This window comes from Dysidea avara, chromosome 8 (genome assembly GCF_963678975.1).
Source record: "Dysidea avara chromosome 8, odDysAvar1.4, whole genome shotgun sequence".
Lineage (NCBI taxonomy): Eukaryota > Metazoa > Porifera > Demospongiae > Dictyoceratida > Dysideidae > Dysidea > Dysidea avara.
This window is the reverse complement of record NC_089279.1, coordinates 24,202,695-24,219,481: the sequence shown is the minus strand read 5'-3', so window position 1 is coordinate 24,219,481 and position 16,787 is coordinate 24,202,695. Positions and strand designations below refer to the sequence as shown.

The 16,787-nt window shown below is 39.3% G+C and overlaps 3 protein-coding genes and 1 long non-coding RNA gene across 9 annotated transcripts in view; 2 read left to right on the top strand and 2 right to left on the bottom strand.

Moving 5' to 3' along the window:
- The window catches only part of LOC136262951 (uncharacterized), a 245,500-nt gene that overhangs the window by 162,022 nt on the left and 66,691 nt on the right, over positions 1-16,787 (top strand). The gene's annotated exons all lie outside the window — the stretch shown is intronic.
- Positions 1-16,787, top strand: part of LOC136263330 (ubiquitin carboxyl-terminal hydrolase CYLD-like) — a 91,484-nt gene that overhangs the window by 21,259 nt on the left and 53,438 nt on the right. The window lies entirely within an intron of this gene.
- Positions 1,488-9,517, bottom strand: LOC136263331 (uncharacterized). Its single transcript, XM_066057849.1, has 11 exons — positions 8,087-9,517; positions 7,703-8,030; positions 7,281-7,350; positions 7,156-7,233; positions 7,053-7,107; positions 6,904-6,981; positions 6,789-6,855; positions 5,602-5,766; positions 3,222-3,264; positions 2,988-3,170; positions 1,488-2,569 (listed from the first exon to the last, which is right to left on the bottom strand). Exons 1-10 carry the CDS (start codon positions 8,122-8,124, stop codon positions 3,157-3,159), a joined length of 936 nt encoding a protein of 311 aa, XP_065913921.1. The 5' UTR covers positions 8,125-9,517; the 3' UTR covers positions 1,488-2,569; positions 2,988-3,156.
- On the bottom strand, positions 11,430-12,890 carry LOC136263168 (uncharacterized). 6 transcript variants are annotated; one of them, XR_010704480.1, is made up of 4 exons: positions 12,479-12,883; positions 12,351-12,432; positions 12,169-12,304; positions 11,432-12,049 (listed from the first exon to the last, which is right to left on the bottom strand). It is a non-coding gene; the product is annotated as an uncharacterized lncRNA (long non-coding RNA). The 6 variants fall into 6 exon arrangements; XR_010704483.1 differs by having other exon boundaries at positions 12,169-12,299; XR_010704482.1 differs by having other exon boundaries at positions 11,455-11,473; positions 11,522-12,049; positions 12,351-12,882.

Genomic DNA, 16,787 nt, shown 5'->3' with positions numbered 1-16,787 from the left:
TAAGTAGAACTGAAATATGCATCGAGCCCTGTTGAGCCCCTTGCCCTACTTTTTCAACAGAGACTATTCAGCTCACGTGAATATTTTCACTACTTACACGATTTTATTATGCGTGGATTTGGCCTTGTCCTACCCCCCCCTCCAAATTACCAGGGCTTAGACTGTGCTAATATACCTGTCAATACTACCACTTACGGGCAGTGGGGATTTGACTTTAATTCTCAATAATTTCAAGATACTTTTGAAAACAGGTTTCCTTACAGAAGGCAACCAGTTAATATTATTATTACTCAGCTTTACAGTGTCCAGCACCAAAATAAATTTGTGGTAGTCAAATGCCCTACCAGTGAGAGAAATTTTAGGTTCAAACCGGATCAAAGCACCTGCTATTACCCCACGTTTACCTGAAAAGAAGGGAGTGTGGCTGGCTCAATAATATTGATAGGTGTATTAGCTATGCTGCCTTATCTATATTGCATGAATTTTTTTGATCCCAAAGTGGACATTAATTACAGTAGGTATTTAGTTTACCTCTAACATATTTGATGTCCTTGTGGGTATCAGTTTTTAAACTCTGCATCTTAAAACATGTCTAAAATCAGTCTAGCCTGTTCTAAGGTTGTCTTGACTCTCTGGTGGGCTTGAGTGAACCTACAACCATCATTTCACTGTAATTGTTGATATTAATTAAAAGTAGCTGAAATATGCATATTTTTTAATTTTATATCAAAATGCAAACAGTCACCCCAGTGCAACTAAACTAAACGTCTTCTGGCTTACAAAAATACCATGTTTGTCTTGTGTAGTTTGCAAGTTTCCATGTACCACAACACTTCCATTCGTCAAATGATATGTGACCAACTTCCTATATCACAACAACACTACAGTGGAACCTGTTTGTTACAGTAACCTTGGGACCAAATATCAATGGCATTTATATGTATAGGTGGCTAGAGAAACCTGCACAGAACGGTCAGCAGCATTTTAGTGATTACGACCATCATAAAAAAGGTAATTAATATTAAGAGACATCCGCTAACCACAACATTCCATAGAACAGTACTTAGCGTCAGTGGTACGGTTACAAAAGAGGTCAGCTGGTTTCCAATGGCTAATAAATATGTTAAGCCTGACAGGTATGAAGTGTTCATTAAAGTATAACAATTGCGTGTAAATTAAAACAGTATACCAATGGTACATTAAGTGTTTACTGAACAAACTACCACTAGCTGATCATTATAAGGCAGTGACTGCTAAACATGGAGTCGAAGTTACATGTATGTATAGTGTATACAGAGATTCAGAGAATTTGTGACTGGCTGGTATACACATTAGACAGTTGACCGATCAATACAGACCACAACGCATGCATTTGTATGGGAAGATATTCGGGACTTTTGTCCCTTGACTGCTATATGAGGACGACCACTTAATTCAGGTGACCAGTAACACAGGCTCCACTGTACTAATAAATCGTTCAAAGTAAATATTTTGATGACCAAACATAACATTTCAATAAGCAAAGGAAATACAAGGAAGTTACTTAGTTTCTCTGCATTGCTGCTGTATTATACGTATAACTTAATCAATCACAACAGCATCACAGTGTTGCTCTAAGATAGTAGGTGGTGGCACCTCATCCTGAGTGGGAACAACGCTGTTGTAGTGGCTGTTGCTAAAAGACGGTTCAATGTGTCTACATCTTGTAGTTGTACATAGATTGTGGGGAATCTGATTCATCCAATTTTTGGGAGTAGCCTTCTTTTCCGATCGGACAATACCATAAGCATTGTATGAACAAACATATACATCCAGATTAATAAAATCACTACACGCTTGAAGTTCTACTTGAGTCCCCCAAATTCCAGGTTTTCCAATGTCTTCTACATGTTGGTCAAATAAAACAACTCCCAAGACATATCATCAATCCAGTACTTGCTGTAAATATCACTGTTACCCTTGACCACTTGCAGTAACAAACTATGTAGATAAAAAATGATTTTCTTCACTGCCACACAATTGATGAGACAAAGCACGGTACATGCAGTTGCCATCAGCAGCCACAGTGTGGACTTCATGATTTTGATTTTTCAAGAAATCTGTAATGTTTGTTAGCATTGATGATGGTGGCTTAGACTCGGAGACCAAACTAGCTAGATTACTGGATTCTGGTGCAAGTGACAACTTTGTTGTGCCTACAGGTTTCTAAACATCATTGAATACATTTGTGACCCAATTTTACAAAACCGTCAATGTACGCACACTTTAAAAATTTTATTTTATTGGTTTTATGTTATCTATAGGAACAGATGAATGGGCTTGCCAAGTTTTAGCCTCATTAGTGGAGTAGAGTGTTAATTCACTAACTAGTAAGGCGATAAATACTTGTGTAAGTTGTTTTTGTAGAACTTGTGTTTTTTTACCGATTGTTTTTAAATGCTGTTTATTACATAAGTAATGTAGTGCGTACATTGACAGTTTTGTAAAAAATTCAGTCACATTTGTTATTAATATTATTTTATCTACACACTTATTTCTAACAATTTCTTATTGTCTTTTTGAGAGATGTCTGTTAATTGGAATAAAATGAATTGGGTGGGGTAAAGTAAAAGTCAGAGAGGATGGACACTATTATAAGCACAACGATTTTTTACAGTTAATTACATATTACTAACGGGAACATAAAGATGACATAATAAGAAGTCATGGCAATAGCCATGATATTACATTTAGTTGTGAAAAACTATAGAATCCAAATAAAAACAAGTGAAAAGGCTTCTCGTTTCTGTGAAGATGTGTTGGCGGTGTCCACTTCTTTTAACCGCAGATTGTAGCATTATATATGTACCACTTTCTTCAATCATTGTTAGGCTGAACTATGGGATGCTGTACAAGGACTTTGGGAATGATTTCAATACAAATGTTTGTGCTCTCATGCACATGCCCATCCTTTCTGAGTAAAAACATAAACCTACATATGTATGTACCTGTGCCATGAACTGCAGAGGTCATGGTTTCAACTGACTGGGCTGAGCATTTTCTTATGCTACAAGCCTTCTTTTTTTGCCCTTGTCCCCCAAACTGCTTCATAACCAAACATTCAGGGCACGTTCCACAGTTTGGGTGCTTGCAACCACTGCACTTGCCACAGCGAGTTCATTTTCGATTCGCTGTCAGTACATAATAGTGTCAAGTATTTCATACAGAATGTACTTCCTTACATGTTGTCTTATTTTCTATTGGGGGGTGTCTTCCCAGGGTGTTCTGTAAAAAAAAATCAATAAGACTAATTTTACACATACCTTGCTGACATGGTGCTTAAATGATGAAAATTACCAGGTGAAGATAGTAACCACAACTGACCAATACCTATACTAAAATTTATGGAGCAAACTAATGTCCCTTATCTTTGTTGAAAGTTTGTAAACTTATTTTAAATTTTGGTCAGGGAGATTTCTTTTAAATTCCTTTTGTAAGTATCTTCTGGTCGATTTAATGCTAGATGCACTAGGATTATTCCATAGAGGTTATTTTCATTGCGGAAAACATTCTAAGGTTGGGTGGATGCCATGCCGTGGATGCCATATAGACTTAGGATATACCCTAAGCAAGCGCTTCAAACAGCTAAGAAACAAATGTGGGTTTGCTACAACCACTGTATGAAATAGTACAGTAGTACTGTTCAAGTAGGTCTTGCCCTTAAAATGGTGCATACCTGAAAAAAAAAAAGACCATGAAAAACCAGCATAGAAATACCATACGTGACGAAAATCACTCTTTTGGAATAGTCCTAGTGCATCTCACACTATATTCAAACTACAAATTATGCACAGGAGTGTTTTATAATCTGCCTATTGTGTTTCCCGATACAAATTCTTTAGAGAAATTGAGAAAGCCACAAGGCTGCCCTTCATTTCCGTTTGCATAAGTACAGGACACGCCCCCTTTCATCACAAATAAATTTGTTATTCCTTGTAGTCTACTAGGCTAGATATTCCTTTTCCGGTTGTTTTACTCCTGTACAGCTCATTGTGAAAGGCTTTCACAATGCATTCAAGAACTTGCTTCACCCATATTTTAAGCTGGCACGAACAACCCACCTAGAAGCAAATCTTGCTTACCCAGAAAGTAATTACAGGTCTTATACAGCCTTCATATCTCTTACACAGGCTGCTTTTTTGCTAACATGGGTTCTGGACAAACACCGTCCTAGATGGTTGCTAAGCAAAAACATTTAAAAACAATCATTTCAAAAGACAACCACACTTAGCAACCATTGCTATAGCCCAAAAGTACATTTATTTTGGCAACAGTTACCTAGTAAGTATCGTTAAGCAACCAGTTACTACATGTATGCCATGTGGTGTTCATCACCTATGGTAAAAGTAGTGAAAATTTTAATCCAAGTCCCGTCTGTCCAGCTGGTTGTCTGTGAGTTATGATTAAGTGAGCGCTTGTAAATTATTTCCCATATTGTTGCTGTGAAAATCAAATTTCTAGCTTTTTCATAAGTGCACTCCTAAATTATTCATCATACAAGACTGAAGAAACATTTGGATTCACTCTTTCATAATTACAATAGATAACAGGGATTCTATAACATGGAGTTTGAGGAACGTGCAAACGGGTCTGGTTTCTTTGCTCAGCTGGTTACATTTCTACAGACCAGTTTTACCATTGTTGACACAAAATAGATGCTTCCAAGCAATACTGGGTTGGTATAAACAGTGGACCCGGGGACCCGCGGGGACCCAACTTTTCGCGAAATCTTTTATACTTCACAATGTTTATACACTCTATACTTGTACCAGATACTTCTGCAAGTCTCAGCATGTAGTATTGCACTGCCAATCCACTTTTCTTCGTCACACAGAGTGCCTAACATGATAGAAATTATAAGCTCCTCTGAAAAAGAGTCTATTACGTCAAGTTTAGAAACTGTGAGCAAACAAAACAGCATCTAGCGATCACTGTAAGTCACCAGCAGCTCAATAAGCACTGAGATTTCATGTGTCATGTGATGCACAAAATCAAAGCCTTGTAAGAATTTAAAGCCCTCGATTAATACCCCAGGTGTGAAGAAGTGGTCTATGCAAGCAGTACATGACACATGAAATCTCAGTGCTTGTTGAGCTGCTATAACTTGCAGCAATCGCTTGAAGATGTTTTGCTTGCTCACAGTTTCTAAACTTGATGTAATAGACTCTTTTTCAGTGGTGCTTATAATTTCTGTCACATTAGGTACTCAGTGTGACGAAGAAAAAGTGGATTGGCTGTGCAAGACTACATGTTGAGATATGCAAAGATATCTAGTACAAATATAGAGTGTATAAACATTGTAAAGTATAAAAATTCCATGAAAACTTGGGTTCCCGCGGGTCCCCTGGTCCCAGGTACTCGGTCCCCAGGTCCACTGTTTATACCAACCCTTCACCTGACTGTTAAGTTTACTCCAGAGTTTATGGAGGGAGTACTTACTCTTGCTGCTTTTACTATTAAAACATTTGGCTAACTTGGTTGGGTGTGTACACACTTAAATACTCCCAAAATAATTACAACAACTGAGAGCACATGCTGTTAATAAATATAATTAACACTTACGTCTTCTGTGCTAGATTTCACCCTTTTTATAGGTGGGATATTTTCAGAATTTATAACTTTCCTCTTCTTACACCAAACTGTACCACTGTGTTTTGGTCTCCCGCACGTCTTAATACATGGCTTTACCTTCATCGATGTTGCCAGCATTGATAAAGACAGTCCATGTTGAAATTGAAATAATAGGAGTGTCTAAAGTATAGCATTGTGGTACTGGTTTTTAGGTTCATATGCTTATTGAGCACACATGATGCATATACTTGTGGTAGACACCTGTTTGTTAAGTGCATGTGATGAAGTAAATGTTAAGATATTTGGGAGCAGCAAAACAAACTAAAAACATCCAAGTACACGTGACACGTTGTCTACCACCTAACTCACTGCCATCACCTTTTAGTTATCAAGACAGACTATTACAATAAGTCAGCTATTCAAAAAGCTAGCAGAACAATGTGGATGCAAATACTGCTCTACTAACAGAAACTCTGGGCAAGGTAATGCATAAGAACGTGTTAAACATACAAAAAGCTCCTCTGAAAATGATAACTACACGCACCTTATGACCAGACTGGTGTCTACAATTTTCATATGGAAAAAATCCATGTGTGCATTCAGAGGAAGTTGGACGCGCATTAAGCGCTACTTAAATATATTGCTCTTAATTGCATTCTTTGCACTAGTATTTCACGTGATCCTCAATAGTCGCAATACTAAACTGAAAAACGATGGGGTTCATTAGATAATCAGATCATCCTTCAATTAGGCTTCAAGGCTATGTACTTTGTTTTCATAAAGCACTCGAGATTTTGGGTGAAATTAATAAATTGCAATATAATCCATACAATTTTCACCAGACTTGTCACGTACGTTTTTCTATAATGAAACAATGACCCTTCACTGCATTACACTGAGGTCACTGTATTACCCTGCTCATAAAAACAGATTTTGCGCAATTCTTTATATTGGCGCTTCAAACTTTGGCTTTGTTACCAGCCAAATCAGCGGGGTTCACCATGCTGTTAGATTTAGGAATACATAAACTTTCTATTGCACTATAGTTTTAATACAAATTGTCTTGAAACAAAGGTTTTCCAATGAAAATGTACAGCTCACATGAACGCGTCCAACCTCCTCTGGTGTGCATTCAATGTACACTGAGAACTGAGGGTGTGCTACACTAACTGACTTACATTAGTACTTTGGCATGTATTAGCACTGCTATGGTTGTTGCATGTAGGATGAGAGCTTAGTTCATTCCTATAAGGGTCAATTTATAATGATCAAGTTCTGTTAACATTACCATACCTAGGTCCATTAGCTGTACTAACACATTCCAGTGTAGTGATGTCACCACTAAATGCAGGACGAGAGCTTGGTTCATTCCTATAAGGGACAATTTATAATGATTAAGTTCTGTTAACATTACAATACTTAGGTCCATTAGCTATACTAACACATTCCAGTGTAGTGGTGTCACCACTAAATGCAGGACGAGAGCTTCGTTCATTCCTATAAGGGACAATTTATAATGATCAAGTTCTGTTAACATTACCATACCTAGGTCCATTAGCTGTACTAACACATTCCAGTGTAGTGATGTCACCACTAAATGCAGGACGAGAGCTTGGTTCATTCCTGTAAGGGACAATTTATAATGATCAAGTTCTGTTATATAACATTACCAGGCAGTACAGTGGCATTCCATGACCATTTACATTGTAGGTGCCATCGATGAACATGATTTCCGGGAACCTATCAAACAGTTTAGTCATGTGATTTGTCTGCAAATTTCAAGGATATTATTCTCATTCAGAGGTGGCGGAGACACCTATATTTAGGGGGGGCTGGGGGTCTAGCATGATGATGCCATTGCCTCGTTGTATATCGAAGACCAAAAAAAAGTCATTATTTTCAGCTTACTACACTGCTCCTCAAAGAATACTGTGACTGCTCTATTAGAGTATCTCGATCTTGACTGCTCTATTAGAGTATCTCGAATAATGCTATTGAATAATTTTAGGGGGGCTAAGCCCCTCCAAAATTTTTTTCACAGGGGCTGCAGCCCCCTTTGCCCCCCTTCTCCGCCACCCCTGTTCTCATTTACCACAATTCCTGCTTGGGCATCCTGGGTAGTGGTAATATTTTGGAGTGTACTGAGTAGCAGCTGTGGTTCCTCAAGACCTTTCCGGGTTTGCTCTTTTACCTTTGTCTTTAGGTTACTGATGTCTATGAGGGTCACACATTTTCCAAACTTCTTCTCAACTAATTCTTTCACTCGTTTGGTATTGGGTTTCACAGTCGGCATCTCAGAAATTGTGGCTTCTTCTGCTGCAGTCAACCTTCTATTGACTGGATAATGTGCAAATATTGCAGGACCCACTTGATGAGTATGCTCAAGGTGACAATGACGTACGCACAACTTTTTATAAAGACTGCAGTAATGATTACATAAATGACAGCATTGTGTGCGAATTAATGTAGTGCTTACCTGTCATAAGATACAGTTATCTTCGTCTTGCAGTTCATAGCAAAAGTGCGATGGTAACCATTTCGCTTTAAATCGTCCAATGCCGTATGAAACTGTTCAAGTGTCGAATTGGGTGCCAACTTCCATTACAAGTTCTCAGTACAGCTCTGAAAAGTGTCCGATTGGGCGCCAACCACCATGACACGTGCGGAGCACTGCTGAGAAGTGTCAAATTGGGCGCCATGATACGTGAAAATCGACACGTGGTGAGTCTGCGACCAGCATGGTTTAATCACGTGATCACGTGACAGGCGCAGGCCCATCAGCAGATGATTATATGAGACACCGGTGGAAATAAGATGTACGTGGCTCTAAGAATAACCGGTACACCGGTGGACATAGACACTCCGAAATGATTATTAGATCGCACCCTCGTGGTTCGGGGTTCTGAGAGCACGATAGAAGCGTTGTTTTTCCATGTAAATGGTACTGATTGAAAGCTAAGACGTTAATGCACCTATCAATGTATTGCCCCACTACCCCCCCTCGGGCATATATGGGGCTATAGTGGGGATTTGACACAGCCGAATGTCAAATGCCCCATAGTAGGGCAAACCTATCGTGTCAAATCCCCACCGTTGGCCCCAGTTGCAACGCGGGATTTACTCGGGATTTGACATAGCGAAGGAAGTTACAACAAAAAAATATTTGGGTGCTTACTGAACGATCGTCAAATGCCCCATAGTGGGGCAGCAGTTTCGTGTCAATTCCCCCTGTAAAGCCCCACTTACGCCCGAGGGGGGGGGGGGGGCAATACATTGATAGGTGCATAACATATCCATCCATGTAAGCCAAAACCTTTAGTTCCGCCGTTCTGTGGTGAAATGACAGCATGAACTGCGAAGTAAGAATTTTTGCAGTACTACAGTTCGGGGTTCACAAGCCTTTTTATAGACGTTTTCAGCTAATTTTCTGACGTATTTCCAACAATTCATACATATACAAATCAATGAGAATGCCTTTGAAAGCTATTTTCCTGTACTATTGTAGTGAAATATTCGATTCTTTGAAGCACATGCAAGTATTTCAATTTAGCTACAACTACACATGATTTTACAATGATTACTATTCCCACTCTACAAATGACAGGAGTGGTCATAGAAAGCTTAGGCTTAGCTGTAAAAGCACTTTCAGCTTAAACCCAAGGGTTTGCCAGTGTCCATCCCACTGAGAGGTGTGTCAATATACTGAAGGACGGTGTCTGCTGCTGTCGCCTATACCTATGTCTTCCTTCACTGACACTGCACCTGATATTGAGTCTTTAGAAAGGTTGCTGTGTAGAGTGAAGCGATGTACTGTGTCATCCCTTAAGGTATTATATAATGTGTATGCATATACTTTGTTTCCTACAGGGTAGATTGTGGATTGATACGATCCAAAAAAACCACTAGAGAATTTTCTATATTTATTTTTGAAGTTAAGATGATGGACCATTGAGGAACACTTTTGTGGATGTACATTATATGCAAAACAGAAATTCTGAAACACAAACTGTACTGCAGGAGTTGCTCCTGCAGAAACATTCCCTTTGTGTGAATATAGTTACTAGACTTCAATTTTTATTTGCACCAGTGTTTATATCAATGTATTGCTGTAATCACAAAGTAATATAGCATTGTGAACAATTAAATATGGATGTTTCGTATTTTCTTACATTATACATGCTATTGAACAAGTCTCTGGCTTATGTAAGCTTTTTAGTGCTGTTTTGGTTGATTTCAACCCAGAAGCTTGCAGTGAAAATCCGAGTCCATGAATTGATATGCATGGTTAGACCATTTCTTTGAGCAGTGTTTCATGTACGTTCTCTCTCACATTCTAATTTCTTACATAGATGTCTACAAACATAGCCAGCAGCATAACAAAGAGCATTGCCCTCACAATGTGGCATGACTGGCTTGGCAATTTTAAATCAAAACCTGTTTTCAGCAGCAAAACACCAGCCGTCTAGCAAACAGGCTCTGTGTCACTTCGTTTTGTTTCTATTGCCTCTGTGGACTTAATAATAAAAGCATCATCCTCAAAGTGCTTTCTGCCTTGGCACCTGTAATGAAAAGAACCAGAGACAGTATTTCATTCCGGAAGTCACTGATATCACACAAAACACTTAATGATGGTTTACAAACGAGTATTAAGCTACCTAACTGTAGTACGTATCCCTATCATTTATTTTAACAACGACAACGGACCGTCACTGTCATTCCCACGCGCCGCAGGTTGGTTTATTCATTTCTAGCGCGAGTTCTTTTCGTTCCATCTTAAATAACACGGAGTAATGTAACGGAGGTACGTTATACGAAGTTAGCTCTTTGCAATGCTGAGTGAATCTGTTGATTGGTGTTAATTGCCTGTTTCCAATCCCGGGCAAGGTATATATTATCTATGCTTTTACAAAGTCCTAAACAAAATCATCACCGTTTGTTCAATAAAACCACCTTCATATACCTATGCGCAAGTGACTGCAAGGCTAAAACTATACCTTGGCTGATCTGCCAATCCATGGTGAACACTGTAAGGCAAATCCCAACTTTGTAGAATAATCCAAACGGAAGGTACGTATGGCTGCTAATGTAAGCGCCTGTAGTTTATTTTTAGTATAGCCATCGTACAAACCAGTATATTGTGTGCTATTTTGTTCAGGGCACAGCTGAAAAGCAGTTTGGCTGATGCTGTCTCCCTTTGAAGAACTATTGTAAAAAAAAACAAAAACAGCTAATGATTCAATGGATTTAACAACTCAAGCAACTATTCAAGCAATAAGCAAATGATTCAAAGCACAGGACTAAAAATTAAACTGTAACTGCCTATGGCCTTTGCACAAGCCGCAATGCCACACCTACTTACAGGAAGCATATCTTGTTAAACTAACGTGAAACCATACCCATCATCCTTACCTGTTTAGTTTTTCATATAGCTACTCCCTTTCTTACCTACATTCACAGGAATAACGCACCTTGATTGCGGACAACGTACCAAGGGGATTAGACACCGCGTAGTGGGAGCAGACGGTTGAGATGCGGTTATCCGCGTAGGCGTACGCGGACTACTGTTAGTACCCCGTTTGGGACCACTTGTACGCGGATGTACGCGTCTCACCCGCGAAGAAATCCGTACGGTGCCATCAATAAACCGCCTAGTTCTCCGTAAGCACCTATCCGGTGTCCGCCAATGAGCCTAAAGGGTCACGCAGGATCTTACGCGCGGGCCGCTGTGTCCGATAATGAATTCAGTTTTTGTCACGTGAGAGCATAATTTAAAATGCATAAAATTCCACAATAAAAATAAAAAAATGTCTTGTTCATTCTTTTACACAACATTCTTAGCTCCATGCACTCCAACGGTCCAGTTCTGTCAATAACAAAAGTAAGATGATGCAGCTACACACTACACATGTACCTTGAATAACTGTTCGAAGCAAAGCAAGTTCAACCTGAAGAAAAACATACATTACAGTGTATCACAAACTGCACATTACTATACACTAACCTAGCACATGCCAAAGTACCAGATGTGAACACTACTTGTGTGAATAGTTCTTTGTTGCAAACACGACAACACCTGGAAAAAGCCTATACATAATGGAAAGAAAATAGTTACACACTATCAGCACGTACCATAGTCACGTGTCCATCAGCTACCACTGTTTACAAGTTGACTTTGACGTTAGTGGAATATCCATTAGAAGTTTCTGGGTAAGGTAAAGAGTTTGTTTTGTGGTTGATGTCTGCCATCACGTGCCAGAGGGGTCATCATACTGCTACGATCAGCTTGCAACAATCTGGCTTCCAAAGACTGGCTTAATGCCATAGGATTCTGTTAACAGTCTCTGGTGTTTCAGTTATTGAGTACTTGACAGCTTATTGCAAGTAGTGGCAAGGAAATTCCATTGAGATGCTAATGCTGTAAAATATCTTGTAGGAAATCCTAAAAGATAAAGGCAAAATCATTTGATAGCACTGAACTACTGTTGGAAAGCTGGCTAGACAACTGGTACACAGAGAAACACATTAAATTATATCAAGCTACACTAAAACAAGTCTTACCATGAATTTGAATAGTAGGTAACTAAAATCCTTACGACAGCCAAACAGCCCATGGTACAATTGCATCCCAGCAACATAGCAGATATTGGGTTGAAATCATCCAACTAAGGGCACGGTCCAATAAACTGCGACTACACTACAAAACAGCCATGGCTTACCAACCAAAACACAACTATACTTACCAAAGAGTACATACCATCACACAGCTTAGTGTTCTAACAGAAGAAAGCAGACTAGGACGGTAGTTCTCTCTACCCGGAATGTCTGTTATAATACATAAAACAGTTATTAAAAACAATACGTATTTCACCGTATCGATTGGCAAAAACAATCTGAGGTGTTTGACACGATGGTATCCTTCACATCTAGATCTGCTCAGTCAAGCGCCATTACGTCTCAGCTGCCAAGCACCCGAAAACCCCCCAAATTCCATGAAAGTATCGTCGCAATCATTGGTATTGAGTAGCGCCAATGTTGCGCCATGTTTAACCCTAGTTTTCTTCAACAATCCGGCTGCGTTAGACTGCTTAGCGTCAGTATCCAATCACTTCCGTCAAAAAGAAACCGCACGTGATTTTGATGATCAAAGATGATTTGTTGTGCGCACGCCTCCACCAGTTAAAAGGTGCGCATCTGTTACAATAATTCCAGAACAATCTTTAGACCTCGTGTGGTACCTATCATTCTGCTACTGTATTGTGTTCAAGTATTGGACGATAAACGGAAGAAACAACCGTCTCTTCGTTACCGACGTAATGAGCTAGCGGCTAACATGTAAGGTAGGGGCGGGCATTTCCGGACAAAGTTTGCACATGTATTAAAAATTTGTTCAATTCTCCTCGAGAGAAAAACGGATTCTAAAATGCTTAGTGCCGAATTGTAGCTAATGAACTAGGCTATCGGTGGTATAAATTGTGGATGGTAAAGTATAGGGTGCTAGGAGAAAGAGCAGTTTAAATTTGCAGTTTGAGAAAATGCCAAAAATTTATGTGGCTGGGGTTTCCGGACACCACTTAAAAAAGGCGTACCTGCCATTGTTATGGGAAATGCTGCACTCTATTGAGTGTCATGGCCCAGCAGAGACTCAAAGCATTCTATTTGTCCTGTTACTTTGTTGGTGACAGCGATTTTTAAGAAGCAGAACTGCTACCAGCCTTGCTCGGACCATGCGAGTGTCTTGCAGCGCTTTCGAAGATGCGACATTTGATCTACTGCCTGGAAATCTGTATCAGTCCTTGCCTTAACACTGAAACAGCATAGTTAAGTAGTGTGGCCCCGCGGATCCTTGCTTGGGGCTTCTCCGGGATGCTGGTTGTGCTGATTGCGCGTGCCAGTCTGAGTTAACACGTCGCAGCTTGCGTCGCAGGTAATGGGCTTGGATTCCAGTTGTACTATCTCTAAATCATATATCCGTTCACTGAGTAGTGTGACTGATCATTTGTGATGCCTATGGTGGCTTAGAATTACAAATGGTGCCCTCAATCTCCTGGTAACATGCGTAGTGAAAGTTTTTACACAAAAATATTTTACACGCGCAAGCAAATTGTGATGTATCTCGGTAATCCTTAAAGCTATCGAAACAAAACTGTAGTATTTTATAGTACACAAGTAGGGTACTTAGGTACATAAACCATAGCCTGATCGGTTTCTATTCCATCCTTCAGTAGCGGATTAAAAGTGAAGTGTCCGGAATACCCAGCTGTCCGGAAACCCCCTTACTTACCTTAGCTATCCTCAGAGTGACTGACACATCCGGCGAGATATCCTGTTAGATAGTATACTCTCCGTACCCTCACTAGAACAAAAAAATGGTGAGCCGACCTGTATTTAAGTCTTTGGTGAACTCAAGAGGTGTAAACCTAACCCACATCGTAATTCCATATATGTATCTGTAAAGCAATGAAGAAAATAGGCCACTTCAAAGACGTTCTATGTTTGATAATCGCTGTCAATATACAAATTAACTTTGTACTCATGGTTTTTAGCTTTCAAGATATCTCATTTTATGTTATTACAATGCTCACAGTTTTATAAACTGCAAGCTTTAGCTCTGTACTCATGATTTTCAGCCATCAAGATGTCCCATCTTTTGTTGACAAGTCCTGTCAAGATGTCCCATCTTTAGACAGGAAAAATAAGTGGGTACGTAGCTGTTTATCAATATCAGTGTTATTACGGTGTTCACAGTTTCAAAGCCGTACAAGCTTTAGCTCTGTACTCATGATTTTCAGCCATCAAGATGTCCCATCTTTTGTTGGCAAGTCCTGTCAAGATGTCCCATCTTTAGGCAGGAAAAATCAGTGGGTACGTAGCTGTTTATCAATATCAATGTTATTACAATGTTTGCAGTTGCAAAATGGTACAAGCTATAGCTCTGTACTCATGATTTTCAGCCATCAAGATGTCCCATCTTTAGTCAGGAAAAATCAGTGGGTACATAGCTGTTTATCAATATCAGTGTTATTACGGTGTTCGCAGTTTCAAAGCCGTACAAGCTTTAGCTCTGTACTCATGATTTTCAGCCATCAAGATGTCCCATCTTTTGTTGGCAAGTCCTGTCAAGATGTCCCATCTTTAGGCAGGAAAAATCAGTGAGCACGTAGCTGTTTATCAATATCAGTGTTATTACAGTGTTTTCAGTTTCAAAGCCGTACAAGCTTTGGCTGTGTACTCATGATTTTCAGCCATCAAGATGTCCCATCTTTTGTTGGCAAGTCTTGTCAAGATGTCCCATCTTTAGGCAGGAAAAATCAGTGGGTACGTAGCTGTTTATCAATATCAATGTTATTACAATGTTCGCAGTTGCAAAACGGTACAAGCTATCAGACATGGGGCCAAGTACATGAGTACTTATACTTAAGTACACTTAAGTACAGATTTGAAAGTACTTGTACTTTACTTAAATACTTCCTTAATTTCCCCAGTGTACTTGTACTTATACTCAAGTACTTTGCTAAGTACTTGTATGTACTTGAGTACTTAAGTACTTGTAAGTACTGCAAACATTGTACGTAGTTTGTACACAGTGGGTACTTAACAAAATTGCATGAAGGTGCATTGTACAATTCTTCTAGTGCCTTCACTAACCTTACTATGTATCACGTAGCCACGATTAATGATGTCATAAAATTCTGGCAAATAAAAACAATGTTGCTGCTAAAGTTAGTGCATTTAAATGTTTAAGAGAGTGAATAGTTGACAAAAACCTGAAAGTACCAATCCCACTAGGTATACTTACATACTACAATACACTGAATAAGTGTATATTTTGCTACAGCAAAATGTACTTGTACTTTACTTGAGTACTTCCAGCATGTACTTGTACTTTACTTAAATACTCTCTTGATTGTCGCCAGAGTACTTGTACTTATACTTGGAAAATTCAAAAGTACTTGTACTTTACTTAAGTACTTTCAAATGTACTTGGCCCCATGTCTGCAAGCTATAGCTCTGTACTCATGATTTTCAGCCATCAAGATGTCCCATCTTTTGTTGGCAAGTCCTGTCAAGATGTCCCATCTTTAGTCAGGAAAAATCAGTGGGTACGTAGCTGTTTATCAATATCAGTGTTATTACGGTGTTCGCAGTTTCAAAGCCGTACAAGCTTTAGCTCTGTACTCATGATTTTCAGCCATCAAGATGTCCCATCTTTTGTTGGCAAGTCCTGTCAAGATGTCCCATCTTTAGGCAGGAAAAATCAGTGGGTACGTAACTGTTTATTAATATCAATGTTATTACGATGTTCGCAGTTGCAAAACGGTACAAGCTTTAGCTCTGTACTCATGATTTTCAGCCATCAAGATGTCCCATCTTTTGTTGGCATGTCCTGTCAAGATGTCCCATCTTTAGACAGGAAAAATCAGTGGGTACGCAGCTCACTGTTTGCAGCTTTGAAAACATGAAAGTTTTCAGAAATCTCAGCTATCAAGATTTCTCATAACTATTTTGTTGGTGTTTCCTGCCATATTCCTGGTGTGTGGGTGTGCGTCTGTGTGTGTGTGTGTAAGTACTTAGTTGATTTACCAAACTGGATTAACATAAGTGTGTATGAGATAGGGTGATTGATCTTTACTACCCTAAACCAGAGGAGCTCATGGTTCGCCGTGTGTCATAGCTCTACGACATTGCCTGCAGAACCAAACGGGGCACTGAAAATATCATCGTCCATTATGGAGTCCTTTGACACTTTTAAGTGGGTATGCATAATGTTCGTAGCATTTGTTTATTAGTTACGAAAGCCAAACAAGTGTTGAGTAGGGTTCTGGGAACCATAATCTATGGTTCCCAAAGTCCTTTTAAAATAATTAAATTCAATAATTTTTAGCATCACAGTTGAATGGTTTGAACAATTTTGGAGACCATAAGATGTTTGATGTAGCATGACCAGCCTCCTCTGCAAGATGTTAATTATATATCCACTGATATTGATAATGAACAATTTCCTCTTTACTGTGCATTAATAAGATCAAATGCTTATAAGTATTCTTTAATGTTGTGACTGTGTAGCAAGATTTAAACTGCCCACTTGTCTGGCATGTGGAACTCCAAGCTTGTATTAGTGGCATAGTTAAAACTGTGAAATGGAGCTGAATTGTGGGATGGTATGCAGGGGTGGTGGG